This window comes from Danio aesculapii, chromosome 3, assembly GCF_903798145.1.
Source record: "Danio aesculapii chromosome 3, fDanAes4.1, whole genome shotgun sequence".
In the NCBI taxonomy this organism is placed as follows: domain Eukaryota; kingdom Metazoa; phylum Chordata; class Actinopteri; order Cypriniformes; family Danionidae; genus Danio; species Danio aesculapii.
Genome location: NC_079437.1, coordinates 60780978 through 60801938, shown reverse-complemented (window position 1 = coordinate 60801938; position 20961 = coordinate 60780978). Strand labels below are relative to the sequence as shown.

General features: G+C 36.7%; 1 protein-coding gene across 1 annotated transcript in view; it reads left to right on the top strand.

Moving 5' to 3' along the window:
* The window catches only part of pitpnc1a (phosphatidylinositol transfer protein cytoplasmic 1a), a 132947-nt gene that overhangs the window by 93162 nt on the left and 18824 nt on the right, over positions 1 to 20961 (top strand). Inside the window, exons 3-5 of the mRNA XM_056452833.1 lie at positions 765 to 853; positions 16238 to 16242; positions 16396 to 16467. Coding sequence (XP_056308808.1) covers positions 765 to 853; positions 16238 to 16242; positions 16396 to 16467 — 166 coding nt within the window. The remainder of the gene's footprint in view (positions 1 to 764; positions 854 to 16237; positions 16243 to 16395; positions 16468 to 20961) is intronic.

Sequence of the window (20961 nt, the reverse complement as noted above, 5' to 3'; positions counted from 1 at the left end):
TTGTTGCTTTTGTTTTTTGTTGTTTTTTTGTTGTTTGTTGTTGTTGTTTTTGTTGTTGTTGCTTTTGTTTTTGTTATTACTTTTGTTGTTTCTTTTGTTGTTGTTTTCGTTGTTGTTGCTTTTGTTTTTGTTGTTACTTTTGTTGTTGTTGTTTTTGTTGCTGTTGCTGTTGTTTAGTGTACACTTTGTTGTTGTTTTTGTTGTTGTTGTTTGGTGTACACTTTGTTGTTGTTTTTGTTGTTGTTTGATGTACACTTTGTTGTAGTTTTTGCTGTTGTTGTTTGGTGTACACTTTGTTGTAGTTTTTGCTGTTGTTGTTTGGTGTACACTTTGTTGTTTTTGCTGTTGTTGTTTGGTGTACACTTTGTTGTTTTTGCTGTTGTTGTTTGGTGTACACTTTGTTGTTTTTGCTGTTGTTGTTTGGTGTACACTTTGTTGTAGTTTTTGCTGTTGTTGTTTGGTGTACACTTTGTTGTAGTTTTTGCTGTTGTTGTTTGGTGTACACTTTGTTGTTGTTTTTGCTGTTGTTGTTTGGTGTACACTTTGTTGTAGTTTTTGCTGTTGTTGTTGTTATTGTTTTGGCCTTTTTTGCCATTGGCAGTATATTTATTTAAAAGAAAGACAGAATGAAAACAGCAACAACAAAAGAGCTCATGAAAAGCAAATATAAATGAAAGTTTTTGTTTTCCAGTAATGGTGTGTGTTCGTCAGTGTATCCGTGTTCTTCTGAATACTCATCTGTCTGTCCGTCTGCTCTCTTCCAGCAAGCTGCCCAGCTGGGCTCGAGCCGTGGTGCCCAAAATCTTCTACGTGACGGAGAAAGCCTGGAATTATTATCCTTACACCATCACCGGTAACTGCAGCTCACACACACACACACACACACACACACACACACACACACACACACAAGCGCACACACACAAGCGCACACACACACTCTTATAGTCACAAACACACTTATGAACTCTCTCACACACAGACTCATGGACTCACACACACTCACATACAAATACACTCCCAGTCATGCATGCATACACACACACACACACACACACACACACACACACACACACACACACACACACACATACAAATACACACACACTCATGCATGCACACACACACACATACACGCATACAAATACACACACTCATACTCATGTATGCACTCACACACACACACTAACACTCACTCACATACAAATACACACATACTAGTGCTTGCATGCATGTGCACACATAAACACACACACACACACACACACACACACACACACACACGTGCAAAGATGCACACTCTCCTGCATGCAGGCACACACACAGACACTATCTCTCTCTCTCTCTCTCTCTCTCTCTCTCTCTCTCACGCGACACAAACACACACACACACACACACACGCGTATGTATTACAGATAGAGAGCTACTGGAGGTGTTTCATTGATTAAACGCTTGATGATTTGCAGACTGTCATGTGTTTATTACCTCTTCCATGACCTTTAACATGTAGTCTCTCTCTCTCTGTGTGTGTGTGTGTGTGTGTGTGTGTTCTTCATCCACCATCCTCCGCTGGATCTCAGAGTACACAGTGAGTATGTCTGACTCCTCCACTGTAATCTCTTTGCCTCCAGACTGCTCGGTGTGTTCGGGCAGGGCACTTCATCCCTCTCTCTTTATTGTGTACTCCTTCTCTTTAAGTGAGGGCTGTGTTTCAAACCACGGCTTGCACTTTCTGTAGGGCATTAATGTGCATTCGAAAGAGCTAAAATAGCCAGGTTGTGCTTCTGATGCTGCATGTGCACCGTGTGAACTGAGCGTATCCGTCTTGTTTCACTCAGTATTTTAGCATCACACTACATTCATAATGTGACAATAGAGGTATATTTTAAAATATATGCAGTTCTGATGTTCATATTCACTAAATATTAATACTAAAACTGAGTCTATGTTAAGCTGCTTGACAATATTCACTGATAAAGCTGCTGTAGAGTCAAAGATGTATTGAACTGAAGAGCACTGAAGCAAAACATGGCATGTTAACGCAAAATATTGAACAGGAATGTTAGTTATTACAGAGATTTTAGATGGATAGATGGACGGATGGATGGATGAATAGATGGACGGATAGATATATGGATGGATGGACAGATGGATGGATAAATGGAGAGATGGATGGATGGTCGGACAGATGAATTGATGGATAGATAGACATGGATGGATGGATGGATGGATGGACATATGGATGGAGAGATGGACGGACAGATGGATAGAGGGATGGATAGATAGACATGGATGGATGGATGGATAGATGGATGAATGGATTGATAGACAGATAGATATATGGATGGATGGACAGATGGATGGATAAATGGAGAGATGGATGGATGGACGGACAGATGAATTGATGGATAGAGGGATGGATAGATAGACATGGATGGATGGATGGACAGATGGATGGAGAGATGGACGGACAGATGGATAGATATGGATGGATGGATGGATGGATGGATGGATGGAGAGATCGACGGACAGATGGATAGATATGGATGGATAGACGGGTAGATAGATGGATGGATGGATGGATGGATGGATAGATGGATGGATTGACAGATTGATATATGGATGAATGGATGGATTGATAGAAGAATGGATGGACTGTTAGACAGATGGATGGATGGACAGATTGATATGTGGATAGAAGGATGCATGATGGAGGTATGGATGGACAGACAGATCGATGAATGATAGAGAGACAGATGGATGGACAGATAGATATATGGATTGATGGATAGGCAGATATGTCAAATGTATGGATGAATGGATAGACAGATTGATATGGGTGGATGGATGGATAGACGTATGGATGGATAAGACCGATATGTATATATGGATGGATGGATGGACAGACATGTGGATGAATGATAGACAGACAGATGGATGGATAAATAGAGATTGATGGACATAGATATATGGATGGATGGATAGATATGTCAAATGTATGGATGGATGGATAGACCGATTGAGTGGGTTGATGGATAGATAAGACAGATATGTTTATATGGATGGATGGATGGATGGATTGATAGACAGATGGATATATTGATGGATGGTTAATAAAGAGATGGATAGGTGGACGGACAGATGAATGGATGGATAGAGAGACAATGGATGGATGGATGGAAATATGGATGGATGGATGGATAGAAGGATGGACGAATGGTAAGACAGATAGATATATGGATGGATAGAAAGATAGATAGATACAAGGATGGATGGATGGATGGATTGACAGATTGATATATGGATGGATGGATAGATGAGGGATGGATAGAAGGATGGATGGACTGTTAAACATATAGATACATGGATGGATGGACAGATTGATAGATGGATGGATGGATGGATGGATAGAAGGATGGACAAATGGTAAGACAGATATATATATATATGGATGGATAGAAAGATAGATAGATACAAGTATGGATAAATGGATGGATAGATTGACATTGATATGGATGGATGGATAGATGAGAGATGGATAAAAGGATGGATGGACTGTTAGACATATAGATACATGGATAGATGGACAGATTGACATGTGGATAGAAAGGGTGCATGGGTGGAGGGATGGATGGACAGACAGATGGATAAAGGATAGACAGACAGATGGATGAATAAATAGAGATGGATAGACAGATAGATATATGGGTGGATAGAAAGATAGACAGACAGACAGACAGATGGATGGATAAATAGAGGTGGATGTATTGATGGTAATAGAGATAGATATATCAATGAATGGACAGACAGATGGAGAGATAGATGGATGGGTGAATGGATAGATTGATGGATAGAGACAAATGGATGGATGTATGGATAGATATATTAAATGTATGGATGGACAGGTGTATGGCTGGATGGATAGATGGATGAATAGATGGATAAATAGAGACAGGTGGATGGATGATAGACAGATGGATATATGGATTGTTGGATGGATGGATGAATAGAAAGATGGATGGACAGATAAGATATATGAATGCATGGAAATGGATGGAGAGAGATATATTGATGGATAGATGGATAGACTGATAGTCATGCAAATAGATGGATGGATGATAGACAGATATATATCAAGTGTATGGATGGATGGATGAATAAACAGATGGATGAATGAATGGTTAGAGAGTCAGATGAGCAGATTAGATGATATCTGAAGGATCATGTGACACTGAGGACTGCAGTAATCATGCACAGTAATGCACTGGCGTCAATGACATCTGACTGCAAGCTACAACAGAACAGTTCATGAGCAGTCCACAATATGGCTGCTTTAGTCAATTTTAGATCAAATAAATGCAAGCTTAGCGAGCACGAGAGACTTCTGTGAGAATGAAATCTTACTGAATGGACGGCAGTGTGATTTAAATATAAACGCTGTGTGTCGTGCGTGCTCAAGCCTCGCCGTCATTAGATGACAACCCTTAAAGCGTCTGCTCAGAGCGGCTCACGACCTGACACTTATGTTTCTATGACAACTTAAGTGCTTCCATGGCAACAATATCAACACCCCAAAAAATCAATAGAGGAAACCCCGGCACAGTAATGAACAGTCATTATGCAAATGCATTATTGATAAACTCAGATGGCTGTTCATCTCTATTCAGAGCTCAGGAACATTTAGAGTTGACAACCTTTTCAGTAATAGCTAATATATATAATAACTGCACACTGTTAATGATTTATTGAACATGTGTTATTAGTGAGTTTATTATTGTGTCGGGCACACTGCAATAAATGCTTTTCTTACTTGGAGTTTTAGTCTTGTTTCTGGTCCAAATATCTAGAAGTTATTCAATCAAGAAGCATTTTCTAGACAGGTAAAAAAAATATATAATGTCTTGTTTTCAGAAATAATGAGTCAAAATTAGTTTCCTGAAAACAAGAATTTTAATTTAATTTAATTAATTTTATTTATTTTTATTTATTATTTTATTTATTTTTTTATTATTTTATTAATTTTTTAAATAATTTTTTTATTTTTTATATATTATTTTATTTTATTTTATTTCTTTCTTTATTTTTTTTATTAATTTTTTTTTAAATTTTTTTTATTATTTTATTTTATTTTATTTATTTATTTATTATTTTATTTAATTAATTTTTTTATTTTTTATTTATTTATTTTTATTTTTTTATTTTATTTTATTTTATTTATTATTTAATTTTATTTTTTATTTATTTTTTTATTATTTTATTACATTTTTATTTTATTTTATTTATTTATTTATTTATTTTAAATTATATAATTTTTTGATTATTTTTTTTATTATTTTATTTTATTTATTTTTTTATTTTTATTTTTTTTTATTTATTTTTATTTATTATTTTATTTTATTTTTTTACTTTTTTTATTATTTTATTACATTTTTTTATTTTTTTATTTTTTTATTTTATTTTATTTTATTTATTTATTTGTTTATTTTTGATTTTATTAATTTTTTTTATTTTATTTTATTTTATTTATTTTTTTATTTTTTTATTTTTTTATTATTTTATTTTATTTATTTTTTATTTTATTTTATTTTATTTTTAATTAAACAAAATTTTAAATTGTATTTAATTAATTAATTTATTTTAATTATATTTAATTCTATTTAATTTTTACTGTTCTATTGTTTTTTTATTTTATTATTTTTATTGAATTTTTTAATTTAATAAAATTTTTAATTGTATTTCATTAATTAAATTTTTATTGTATTTAATTGTACTTAATTCATTAATTTTTAATTGTATTTAAATGTATTTAATTTTCCTGTTCTATTTTATTTTTATTTTATTATTTTCTTTTTTTTTCTTTTTTTTCTTTTATTATTTAATTGATTTATTTAATTTTTTATTTTGTTTTTTAATTGCATTTAATTTGTAATTTTTATTTAATTAAATTTTCATTTTATTGAATTATTTTAATTGTATTTATTATTTTTAATAGTATTTTTTTATTGCATTTAGTTTAGTTTTCATTTCATTTAATTTCTATTTTATCTTTATTTTTTCTGCCCCCAGATATATTATCAACATTTTTTACAGTGTTGAGACTATTTATTTACTTATGTAAATATGTGTATATTTATTTGGTTTGTATATTCATTTCAGTAATAGCGACGCAGTGGCGCAGTAGATAGTGCTGTCGCCTCACAGCAAGAAGGTCGCTTCTTCGAGCCTCGGCTGGGTCAGCTGGCGTTTCTGTGTGGAGTTTGCATGTTCTCCCTGCATTCGCGTGGGTGCTCCGGTTTCCCCCACAGTCCAAAGACATGCGTAACGTGATGAATTGCCATAGGTGAATTGGGTAAGCTAAATTGTCCGTAGTGAATGAGTGTGAATGAGTGTGTATGGATGTTTCCCAGACATGGGTTGCAGCTGGAAGGGCATCCGCTGCGTAAAACAAAATGCTAGAAAAGTTGGCAGTTCATTCCGCTGTGGCAACCCCAGATTAATTAAGGGACTAAGCCGAAAATGAATGAATGAATGAGTAATTAATTTCAGTAATATTATTGACTAATATGCAATTTCTTATACACTCTAAAAAAAAAAGTAAACGACAAAAAGTCATAACAGCAAATGTTTTTATGGTACTTTTAACTCATTTTAATCAGTTAATCAGGTTTCATCTAAATATTTTCAGAATTATCAGCCCTCTTGTATATTTTCCCCCCAATTTCTGTTTAACTGAGAGATTTATTTCAACACATTTCTAATCATAATAGTTTTAATAACTCATCTCTAATAACTGATTTATTTTCTCTTTGTCATGATGACAGTAAATAATATTAGACTAGATATTCTTCAAGACACTAGTATTCAGCTTAAAGTGACATTTAAAGGCTTCACTAGGGTAATTAGGGTAAAGTTAGGGCAATTAGGCAAGTCATTGTATAACAGTGGTTTGTTCTGGAGACAATCCAAAACTAATATTGCTGAAGGGGGCTAATAATATTGACCTTAAAATGGCTTTAAAACTATTAAAAACTGCTTTTATTCTAGCCGAAATAAATCAAATAAGACTTTCTCCAGAAGAACAAATATTTTAGGAAATACTGTGAAACATTCCTGAATCTGTTCAACATCATTTGGGAAATATCTGAATATATTCACAGGGGGGCGAATCATTTTGACTTCAACTGTACAGTGGTTGCGAACAATTTATATGGGCTGAATTTAAACAAATTACTAACTTTAATTTGCTTACATTCAGTCCACATAAATAGTTTACAACCGCTGACCTTGAAAAAAAAAGGAAATCCAATGAATCTTTTTTCGGTGTCGGTTTTTGATGTCTAGAAGTCGATTCCTCTCAACCACCCCCCAACAGAATTGTTATGCTATCCCAGAATGCACCGCTCATGTTTTTTCCCCTTGCCGTGCTGTAATATAATTAGATTGTATTGGAAAACCAAGCAAACCAGGTGTCTTCAAGCTCCCCGGAGACCATATTAGGTTTCATGGAAAACCTTGGGCTTATTCGAAAGAGCGACATATACATTTTAACACCTCAGGAGCCTTATGCATATATTGAAGCTTTTAGGGACCTTTGGGGCCACAGATGCGTTTTTGCCTCAAAAAACGTAAGATACATGGCCGTGGATGTTTTAAAAGTTGAACACTTCCATTTAGGGTGTGTTTATTGAGGAAAAGAAGCGGAACACTGCAGATTGTTGAGACATCGATAGTTCATCTGTTTTATTTACTCATGTACATGTGTGGAAGCAAATGATTATTAGTTTTTATAAATTAGTTTAGTTATATTATGGACTAATATGCAGATGCTTGGGTTTTGTAAAGTAATATTTTCTTTTTAGTGATCAAAGTGTCTAGGGCCTTGTTTACATTGTCAGGCTTAATGTCCAATTCCGAATATATACCTGTATGTATATATATATATATATATATATATATATATATATATACATATATATATATATATATATATACATATATGTATATATGTATATGTATATATGTATATGTATATATGTGTGTATGTGTGTATATATATATATATATATATATATATATATATATATATATATATATATATATATATATATATATATATGTATATATGTATATATGTATATGTTTATTTATATATATATATATATATATTTATTTATTTATATATTTATATATATTTATTTATTTATATATTTATTTATTTATATATTTATTTATATATTTATTTATTTATTTATTTATTTATTTATTTATTTATTTATTGCCTATATCTGATTTTTTTGCCTGTCTGTTTACACGTTCTTTTAATTATGACCCATATCTGATTCATGTGTTTACATTTGACATACAATTTACGACATGGCGCATGCGTGACGGTGGGTTCTAGCATCTGCGCCACACTAGCCGCGATGGAAAACAAATTGCCTTGGTTTTAGCTCTGCAAAAAATGCGAAGTTCACCAGACTTTAAACTGATTTTGAGGAGGGAAAGGGCCGTCAACACAGCTTGCGCCTATGGATTATATAAGGTGTCGTCAGTGTTGCCAGATTGGGCGGTTTCCTGGATTTAAAACACTAAATAGGACGAATTTATACCCAATTTTGAAAGTAAAACATATTCTAACATTAAGTGCAGTGTGTATGTGAGAGGGGGAAGTGTTCTGATGTGATCTGGTTATGTTGTGGTTCTGTGACTGCTTTATTGCTTATTATGACAGTCAAAGTAACTAGGTTAATTTCGATTTCAATAAATTATAACTAAATAAAATATTAATCTAATATTTTGTGCATTTTTTTGCGGGTTTTGGACAGTTTTTGGGCGGGAAAAATTTAGCCATACCTGGCAACACTGGGTGTCCTCCACCATTCAGAGGAATGTCTCAGGTCTGGTGGGAGCAAATTGTGGTGGGCTTTAATGAGGAGCACTGGGTCCGAAACTTTAGGATGAGCAAACCAACATTTGATGTGCTGTGTCAAAGCTTGTCCACATACCTGACCTACAATGACACACGCTCTTCCTTCTACGTAATTAAACCGTGGCGAAGCACCACATTGGCGCAAGTTTAATGACGTACAATACGCAATGCCTCAGTAAATCCAATCTGCCTGTTTACATGATCATCGCATTGTCACGTATCTGATTGATTTCCACATATGAAGAAGGCCTAAAACCGATCTCTGAATATCCGAATGCATGTGTGTGTTTATTTTCATAGAACAGATCCGATCTGTGTCACATATGACCAAAACATTGTAATTCGTTCACATTTAACTGGCAGTGTAAATGGGGCCTAGTAGTGTTGGGCGATGTCGACCAATTTGGTGATCGTACGATGTCGAATATGAAACATTGCGATGGGCGATGTCGTTGAATTAATTGTTTATGAATAGTTTAGGCGACCGTCGGAGATGTGTAGAGGATTAATGCTCAACTAAAGCTGGCCGTCAGTCAGATCTTGAGTGTGTGTGTGTGTGTGTGCGTGCCGTATATCTGTACCTGGAGATGAATAAAAGAGCTCTTGATCAGAATAACATTATCATAATCAACATACGCCAGCAACAGCAGGAGACAATCCACTCAAACCAGAGCAGAGCAAGACGAGAAAGGCCCAGAGGAGGATGAAATGAGCTTAAAATGTAAATGTGCATGTACATTTGTAAAAAAAAAAACCATTCTGTTATGCTCAGACTGTCGAGCGGCTCTGAAATACACCCATTTACTGACTGCGTGATTACCGAGACAAATATATCTGAAGATTTTCCCCTGACGTGATGGAGATGGTTTTTCTCTCCATGCTAAGGAAATTGCAGTCAGCGTATCAAAAGTTTCAATCTTTTTATTTGATCCTCCGCTAATTTAATAGAGTGCAGCCATACAGCCACGGTCAGAATCCCATCCGCTTTCGTCATATAGGCATTGATTTTATTTTACTTTTTAGATGCAGCGTGAACCGTTCAGAACTGTTCATTCATACGCTTCTGTCCACATCACGAGCCAGCAGAATCTGCGAATGATTCAATGATGCAGTACCCTGTGAAGAACTACACCCATGATGGATGGATGGATGGATGGACACAGATGGATAGATGAATGAGTAGATAGACACGGAAGGATGGATGGATGGATGTATAGGAATGGATGGGTGGACAGATAGACACAGATGGATGGATGGATTGACAGATGAATTGATGGATGGATAGATGGATGGACACAGATGGATAGATGGATGGATAAGTAAATAGACACGGATGGATGGAGGGACACTGATGGATGAATGGATGGATGAATGAATAGATGGATGGATGGATGGATAGACATGGATGGATGTATAGGAATGGATGGGTGGACAGATAGACACAGATGGATGGATGGATTGACAGATGAATTGATGGATGGATAGATGGATGGACACAGATGGATAGATGGATGGATAAGTAAATAGACACGGATGGATGGAGGGACACTGATGGATGGATGGATGAATGAATAGATGGATGGATGGATGGATGGATAGACATGGATGGATGTATAGGAATGGATGGGTGGACAGATAAACACAGATGGATGGATGGATTGACAGATGAATTGATGGATGGAAGGATGGACACAGATGGATGGATGAATGGATGGATGAATAAATAGATATGCACGGATGGATGGATGGATGGATGGATGGATTGACATAGATGGATGTATAGGAATGGATGGGTGGACAGATGAATTGATGGATGATGGATGGATGGATAGATGGAGATGGATGGATGGATGATTAAGTAGATAGACACGGATGGATGGATGGATGGATGGATGGATAAGCAGATAGACATGGATGGATGGATGGATGGATGGATGGATGGATGGATAAATAGATATGCACGGATGGATGGATGGATGGGTGGGTGGACAGATAGACATGGATGGATGGATGGATGGATGGATGAATAGATGGATGGATGGATGGGTGGGTGGACAGATAGACATGGATGGATGGATGGATGGATGGATGAATAGATGGATGGATGGATAGATGGATAGACATGGATGGATGTATAGGAATATATGGGTGGACAGATAAACACAGATGGATGGATGGATTGACAGATGAATTGATGGATGGATGGATAGATGGACACAGATGGATGGATGGATGGATGGATGAATAAATAGATATGCACGGATGGATGGATGGATGGATGGATTGACATAGATGAATGTATAGGAATGGATGGGTGGACAGATAGACATGGATGGATTGACAGATGAATTGATGGATGATGGATGGATGGATGGATAGATGGAGATGGATGGATGGATGGATGGATAAATAGATATGCACGGATGGATGGATGGATGGATGGGTGGGTGGGTGGAAAGATAGACATGGATGGATGGATTGACAGATGAATTGATGGATGGATGGATGGATGGATGGACACAGATGGATGGATGGACAAAGATGGATGGATGGATGGATGAATAGAAAGACATGGATGGATGTATAGGAATGGATGGGTGGATAGATAGACACGGATGGATGGATGGATGGATGGATGGGTGGATGGATGGACACAGATGGATGGATGGAGAAATACATGGATAGACACGGATGGATGGATGACTAGATGGGTGGATGGATAGACAGACGGATGGATGGATAGATGGAAGGATAGGCACAGGGAGATGGATGGATGGATGGACAGACACCGATGGATGGTTGGATAAATGGATAGACCTGAATGGATGGATAGATGGATAGATAGGTGGTTGGATGGATGGATAGATGGATAGGCATGAATGGATGGATGGATGGATAGACACAGATGGGTGGATGGATGATGTATAAGAATGGATGGGTGGACAGATAGACATAGATGAATGGATGGATGGATAGACACAGATGAATGGGTGGATGGATGATGTATAGGAATGAATGGGTGGATGGATAGACACAGATGAATGGGTGGGTGGATAGACACAGATGGATGGATAGACACAGATGGATGGGTGGATGGATAGACACAGATGAATGGGTGGATGGATAGACACAGATGAATGGGTGGATGGATAGACACAGATGGATGGGTGGATTAATAGACACAGATGGATGGATGGATGGATGGATGGATGGATAGACACAGATGGATGGGTGGATGGATGGATAGACACAGATGGATGTGTGGATGGATATCAAAGTTGGTAATGTGGTCTTTGAGCTGGATTGTTTTGTTCTTGTCTTCTAAGGCTTTGCTGAAGAATCTGATCAAATCTCTGTGGAGTAAATGAATGAGAGAAACCCACTGCTGGCACCCAGACTGCAGAACCAGTGGGCGTTCACAGCTCCGCGTGCCAAAAACAGACTCCTGCAATCTATTCCACTTACAGTCATTTCATTTTATTAGGAGAACAACATCTATAACACGCATATGCGACGGCCAAATGTATCTCACGTTGTGTAAGCCATCATTATATTGGAGTCCTGTGTGGCGTATGGTTAGCATACAGCGGATTAAAAAAAAAAACTGATAATATATCTGAGTGTGTATGTATAAGCCAGACACTCTCTGAGTGACACTAGTTCTACAGGATTCAACCATTATTATCATTATTGATAATAAAACCTGGTGAGTCGTTTATAAAATAGATAGCATTTTTAGGCATCTTAGGCACACCGCTTAGCTTAGCAACATGCTGACATCTGACTCAGAAAACTTTCCTGCAACTATGTACAGGCTAGTTTGACGCCATCTTGTCTGAATAATGCGCAGGTTAGTGTATACTCCATCAGCTGTTTTAGTTTCTGTCAGCTTTGTGTTTTTGACTGTTTAGCTCTATCTAGTGTCTGAATAATGCGCAGGTTAGTGTATACTAGACTTAGTCAATTATTAGAGGTGAGATCAATGTTTTGTGTCTAATAGTTTAGCTTTGTGGCTGGTGGCAGAGTTTTTTTCTTTTTTTAATTCTCCTTTTTTTTCCTTTCTGTTTTTTTCTGCTATTTTTTTCTTCTTTTCTGTTTCTTTTCGTCTTTTGTTCTTCCGTTCATTCTCATTTTCTTTCTTTTCTTCCGCTCCTTTACTTTTTCTTATCTTCTTTTCTTTTTTCTTTTCTATTTTTCTTCTTCCTCTTTTTCTTTTCTTTGTTTTCTTCTCCTCCTCCTTCTTTTCTTCTTTTTCTTTATTTTCTTCTTTCCTTTTTCTTTCTTCTTTTCTCCTTTTTCTTTTCTTTTCATATTTCTCTTCCTGTGCTTTTTTTCAACTTTTTATTGTTGTCTTCTTTTTTCTCCTTTATCCTCTCGTTTTCATTTTCATCTTCTTTTTCTTTTTTCTTCTTCATCATATTTTTCTTCTTCCTTCTGTTTTTCTCTTTCTTTTCTTTCTTTTGTTTTCTTATTTTTTCTTCGTTTTCTTCATTTTCTTCGTTTTCTTCTTCCGCTTCATTTTCTCTTTTCTTGTTCTTCTTTTTTCATATTTTTCTTCCGTTGCTTTTTTCTTCAACGTTTTCTTGTCTTCTTTGTCTGTTTCTTCTTTATCATCTTCTCGTTTTTCTTTGTCTTTTTTTCCATACTTTTCTTGTTCCTCTTTTTCTTTTCTTCGTTGTCTTCTTCTTCTCCTTCTTTTTTCCTTTTATTCTTTATTTTCTTCCTTTTCTTTTTTATTCTCTTCCTCATTTTCTTTCTTATTCTTTTCATCTTTTTCTTCCTCTTCCTTTTTCTTTTTCTCCTTTATTTTCTTCTTTTTTCATCTTTTTGTCTTCTCTTCTTCTTCATATTTTTCTTCTTCTCCATCCATTTCCACTTCTTGTTGTTCTTCTTTTTCTTTTCATTTTCTTCCTCTTCTTTTTTCTTCTTTTTTTTCTTTTTTCTGTCTCATTTTTCTTCTTTTTTTTCTTTTTCTTTCTCTTTTTCTTCCTTTGTCTTTTTTCTTCTTTCTCTTATTTATCTCCTTTTACTTTTTCTATTTTTCATTATCTTCTTCATTTCCTTTTTTCTTCTCATTTTTCCTTTTTTTGTTCTCCTTCTTCCTCTCCTTCTCCTACTTCTCCTTCCTCTTCTTCTTCTCCTTCTTTTCTTCTTCTTCCTTATCTCCTCCTCCTCCTCTCCTGTGCAGTATATCTGTGCCCCTCCCCCACAGCAGCAGCTCTTCCTCTTCCTCCAGCATTATGTAACTGAGCCTCTATTGATCTCCATTGCGATTGCAGGAGCAGAGTTTAATCTAATCAGGCAGCGGTGTGTGTGTGTGTGTGTGTGTGTGTGTGTGTGTGTGTGTGTGTGTGTGTGTGTGTGTGTGTGTGTGTGTTGGGTCTCTGAGGGGCCGCAGCTCCAGCACTGTAAATCCACCCAGGCAGAAAACAGCTCATTATTACAGCGGCATCATAAAGCACAGTCGTACCGGAGCACACCGCCCTGCCCTGCGCTCTCTTTATGAATGGGGCTGGGTCCCGCTTTTGCCAAGCGGTTTAGTTAGGAATGAATCTCATTTCGTGTGCTCAGATATTGAGGAATTGTGTTGTTTTGTCTGTATTGTGTTATATGCATGTCTCTGATGATGTTTCCACACTGACGTCAGATTAAACCATTTATGATCTTCTACAATAAAGGAAGCAAGTGCTTATGATTGTTAATGATCTGACATACAGTACATGTGTCGGATGAGAACAGAGCTCTTATTATCTTTATTTTCTGGTGCCCTTTTGTTTTAACTCCCTAGAAGAGAGATGGATGGGAGGATGGATAGACACAAATAGATGGATGACTGGATAGATGAATGGATAGATACAGATGGTTGAATTGATAGACATGGATGGATGAATGGATGGATGATGGATGGATAGATGGATAGACAGATGGATCTATAGACAGATAGACGGGCATGGATTGGATAGATGGATGAATAGACACAGATGTATGGGCACAGATTGGATGGATGATGAATAGACACAGATGGATGATGAATGGATAGATAGAGATAGATGGATGGATGGATGGACCCAGATTGATGGGTGGATGAATAGACACAGATGGAACATGGATGGATGGATAGATAGACACGGATGAATGGATGGATGGATGGATGGATAGATAGATAGACAGATGGATGGATGGATGGATGAAGAGATAGACAGATGGATGATGGATGGATAGATAGACAAGGATGGATGGATAAATGGATAGACAGATGGATGGATGGATGGATGGATGGATGGATAGACAGATGGATGGGCATGGATTGGATGGATGGATGAATAGACAGATGGATGATGGATGGATAGATAGACAAGGATGGATGGATAAATGGATAGACAGATGGATGGATGGATAGATAGACAGATGGATGGGCATGGATTGGATGGATGGATGAATAGACAGATGGATGATGGATGGATAGAAAGACAAGGATGATTGGATAAATGGATAAACAAATGGACGGATGGATGGATAGACAGATGGATGGGCACTGATTGGATGGATGGATGAATAGACACAGATGGATGATGGATGATGGATAGACACGGATAGATGGATAGACAGATGGATGGATGAATGGATGGATAGACAGATAGATGGGCATGGATTGGACGGACGATGAATAGACACAGATGGATGATCGATGGATGGATAGATAGACACGGATGGATGGATGGATGGATGGATGGATAGACGAATGGATGGATGGATGATAGATGGATGGATAGACAGATGGATAGGCACGGATTGGATGGACAATGAATAGACACAGATGGATGATGGATGGATGGACACAGATGGATGATGGATGGACAGACCCAGATTGATGGGTGGATGGATAGACAGATGGATGGGCACGGATTGGATGGATCGATGAATAGACACAGATGGATGATGGATATAGACATGGAATGGTTAGATAAATGGATCGATGGATTGGTCCGATGTCTCTAATCTGGCCAATCAGAGCAGAGATATCTGACCAATCAGAGAAGAGTGTAGATTTTTGACCAATCAGAGCAGAGTGGAGAGTTCTGACCAATCAGAGCAGAGATATCTGACCAATCAGAGCAGAGTAAAGACTTCTGACCGATCAGACACTGTGAGTAAAGAGCCGCTGTTGCTGTATATTAAGTGTTTCTGACCTTATATAAATGTGCACCTATTTAAGGAGGAGTTCAGCGCAAAAAAAGTCACTTTTAATGTATAATAATAGAGGCACTTTAAGACTAATTTAAACTCGTTCTGTCATTTTTCTAAAGGTAAGGCAAGCAAAATATTGGAAAACATCAAATAAATGTCAAGAGGTTATGGATCATCAGCGTGCTTCTCTGAGCAGAAATCATGTGTTAACTGTGAAATAAAATGTGCTTGATGTGTTGGTCATTTATTTGACGTTTAATTTTTGTCTTTTCTTCAGTGCTCTTTCCTGCCAAAGTTCTCCATCCACATCGAGACAAAGTACGAAGACAACAAAGGCGTCAATGACCACGTATGTATACAGACTGTTTACTGAATATCCCAGAATACTGTGTAAATATAAATATATACAATTAAAGTCAGAATTATTATATTTATATTTAAATATTTCCCAAATGATGTTTATTCAGGAAATTTTCACAGTATTTCCTCTAATATTTTTTCTTCTGGAGAAAGTCTTATTTGTTTTATTTCAGCTAGAATAAAAGCAGTTTTTAATTTTTTAAAGCCATTTTAAGGTCATTATTATTAGCCCCCTTCAGCAATATTAGTTTTGGATTGTCTCCAGAACAAACCACTGTTATACAATGACTTGCCTAATTACCCTAACTTTACCCTAATTACCCTAGTTAAGGCCATATCATACACCCGGCACAATAAGGCACAAGACATGTTTGGCGTGATTTGTTGCTATTTTCAGACCTGCACAACAGTATTTTTTTACGTATTGCGCCACATTGTTAAATAGCAAATCCATTTGCGCCACTTTGTGGACTCATGGGTGTGCTGGTCTATAAAGAAGGTGTGTTAAGGCGCATTGTTGGAGCGTTGCTATTTTGAGGAACTGAAAAAGACTGCACCATTGACCAACTAAAAGCAGGAGATGTCTGCATCACCATATGGGGCATCAGAACAGGACGTGTGTTTGGATATAACTCAGTGTTTTGACCACACTTCATTATTATTGCTCATTTATTCCTTTGCTGGATATTAGAACTGAATTTAGCAATAGCTTTAAAGCAAATCTTTGTGCCTAACAAAGAAAATTAAATATTTAGGCTAATGGATGTGTTCAGTAGAGTGAGATTCAAAACGTTATGCTCAAAACACACCCAGAACACATTAAGAGGATAAGCACAACCCTGTTAGACCATGCACCGGGGCGCAGAGCGTATTTTTCTGTCCTTAAAATAGCAAAAGTGGATTCAGAAACGACCTTAATGCTTTTAGACTTTGCGCTTAGATCGTTTAAAACAGAGCTCGGAGTGTCTGGCATCGAGTAACACTTTTATCCTCTAGCCCAAATGAGAGCGCTTTAAGATTGACTCTTTTGGAAAATATTCCCATGATCATATCAGGATTTAATCACCCTTGGACTCTTTTACTTTATTTCTAAGCCGACTGGTAACTGAGCATCTTAATTCAATTTAAATTGACCTTGTTTTTCTCCATTGCAAAAATGTGTTTCTTAATACTTACAGGAGAGTTTTTGTCTTGTTTCTAGTCCAAATATCTAAAAATGTCTTGTTTACGTTAAAATTAAGTGAGTTTTTCCTTAAAACAAGCAAAATAATCTGCCAACGGTGTGAGCAAAATAATCTAGTTTTTGCTTTGAGATAATATTATTTTACTTATTATTATTTTACTTTACTTACTCATTGGCAGATTATTTAGCTTGTTTTAAGGAAAATCTCTCTCGATTTTGACTCATTATTTCTGAAAACAACACGATATTTTAGATTGTCCAAAAAATGTTTCTTGATTTTAAGAATTTGTCGATATTTGGACTAGAAACAAGACAAAAACTCCCTAAGAAGCACCTTTTGTTGTGTTTTTTGTGCTCTGTATCTTTTCCCATTAATCCTCCTGATTTAACAACTGTCCGTGCTGAGGAGAGGCAGAGCGGTGCGCTGGTGGGTTTTAGATGTGGGCTTTGGATTTTAGCTAAAAGCCTTTTCGGTTTTCATCTGACCGTCTCTTTCCCGTATCACAGATGGATCGCCATTATGCATGTTGACCTGCTCCGAATGTGCTTCTTTTAAAGTAATAGCTTCTGTTAAAATCAGCTCTCCTGGACAGGCCCGGCGCTATTGATGCATGTGATGGCAGAAAAGTGGATGGAAAATAAGAGAGGATTGTGTCATGTCAACCAATACACTGCAAAACAACAAAAAATGCTGTTCTTACTTAGAGTTCTGGCCTTGTTTCTAGATGAAATATCGAACATTTCTTAAATCAAGAAGCATTTTCTAGACAAGTAAAACATTGTTTTGTTTTCAAGAAATAATAAGTCAAATGAATGAGTTTTTCGCTTAAAACAAGCTGAATAATCGTATTTCAAAGTGAAATCAAGATTATTTGTAAATAATTAACTATAAATAACTATTTGCTTCTTGATTTAAGACGTTTTAGATATTTAGAACTAGAAACAAGACAAAACTAAAGCAAGATAAGCATTTTACCAGTGTATACTGTGCTCAACAGAACCAGGAGAATGCTTTTATTCAGTGGTCCTCAAACTTCTTTCCCCAAGCACCACCTCAGGAAAAAATTGCCTCTCCAAGTACCACCATAATGAGCAGCATTGAAATACAGTAATGTAGTAGGTGTAATTAAGCAGCTACAGCACTGCACAGTTAAAAAACGAGGCAGATTAATTCCTATTATTAAGATTATGTATGTATTGCCAGCCACTTTAAACATTATAAATAGTTTGAACATTAACTGTGCTTGCAGGTAAAAAAGAAAAAAAAAATCAATGTTTAAACTTGTCGCCTCTGCAAGTTTTAGGAACAACAAATAATAACTTGTTGATCATTTGGTGTCAGAAGTGGTTTATATGAAAGATCTCTAGATAAGGCTTATTTGAGCACAATAAAATATGATCATGTCTTGATTATTAATGATTTGATTAGGACAGTGCGGTCTGACTCTGCTTAGACTAAAGTCTGCTCACTGAACCTTCAATAATGTCCAGTATAGAATATGTGCTCATGCTGCAGTGGAAACAGAATGAATATTGTGTCTGACTCCATCATGAGCTTGGAGGACTGCATCCATACATCTCTGCAATGACTCAAATCACTGATTAATAAAGTCATCTGGAATGGTGAAGAAAGCCTTCTTGCAGGACTCCCAGAGTTCATCTTGTGTTCATCTTCATCTCCTACTTCATCTTACCCCAGACGTGCTCAATAATGTTCATGTCTGGTGACTGGGCTGGCCAATCCTGGAGCACCTTGACCTTCTTTGCTTTCAGGAGCTTTGATGTGGAGGCTGAAGTATGAGGAGCGCTATCCTGCTGGAGAATTGTCCCTCTCCTGTGGTTTGTAATGTAATGGGCAGCACAAATGTCTTGATACCTCAGGCTGTTGATGTTGATCATCCACTCTGCAGATCTCTCGCACGCCCCCATACTGAATGTAACCCCAAACCATGATTTTTCCTTAGCCACACTTGACTGATTTCAATGAGAATCTTGGCTCCATGCTGGTTCCAGTAGGTCTTCTGCAGTATTAGTGATGATTGGGATGCAGATCAACAGATGATTCAGCAGAAAAATCCACCTTCTGCCACTTTTCCAAATGATCAACTAGAAGTCGAGTTATTATTTGTTGCTCGTAAAACTGAGATCAACAACAAGACTTTAGTCAGGTAGTGTGTAGAGCTGGTGTGGGCGTGTGCTATGCAAAATACTAACCATGTTTTTGTCTTGATTCTAGTCTAAATATGTAAAAGGTGTGAAACCAAGAAGCATTTTCATCTTTTTATAGATCTTTCCTTTAAATTTTTTGAGCGAGATGCTAATGGTCTAATCCGATTTAATGGTTTATGCTATGCTAAGCTAAAAGGGCTCCTCAGAGATCGACTGAATGGTTTAAAAAGTGGTAAAACTCAGCTGTTTACCTCTGAGATCTACAATTTATGTAATCTACACGCTGAAATAAAAGTACAACGGTGGTGGACCTCCCCAACTGGAGTTCAAAGACATCATTTATTAATATGGACTTTTAAGATACAAACACGTACCATTCAAGGTACCGAGCCAGCTAAGTACAATTTCAGTTTGATAATAGACATTGCCAATATTGTAACTATTTATTTTTTCAGGAATAGTAATTTATGGGATTCCTGCACATGTTTTGATAGCTAATATGCCGGTGGTTTGATTCTTGAATAGGCCTAGGATAAAGTTCATCCATTTTAATCTGATTTGCAAAGTTGTTTGAAGAATCAAATTAGCCAGAGATCAGTTATCAAGATTAAAATATCCAGGATCTGCCAAATCATCTTAGCCTCTAGCGAGATATGAATAACGGACCCCTGGTGTTCCGGCCAGTCAAGATCTTCCACTGCAGATCATCTCTTTATGGACCTTTCCTTTATGCTCAATCCACCACAGTCATGTTTCAGGCACAAGGGGCGACACTTTGAGTCTTCAGTGAAGAGATATTTGAACCCACCCACTCATGTGTCTCGTGTTTTTGCACCTGCAGAACCCCGTCTGCATCTGTAAGAGGAGAAAAACACAAATCCTTCATCTGTATTCCGCCTCCTCGTCGCATTGAGAAGCTGTTTCTGATATTTTCCCAGCGTTTGAGAGTCCTGTTGGCTGCTTTGAAGTTTAAGCGCTGCACTCTAGCATACATTAGTCTGCGCTGAAGATGAAGTCTACGCTAATGTTGCTCATCATCTCCACCATTGAGTCTTTTCAGAGTAGTTTTGTTCTTCATCTTTGATTTACACTGCAAAACAATGCGTTTTTGTTATTTGGGGTTTTTGTCTT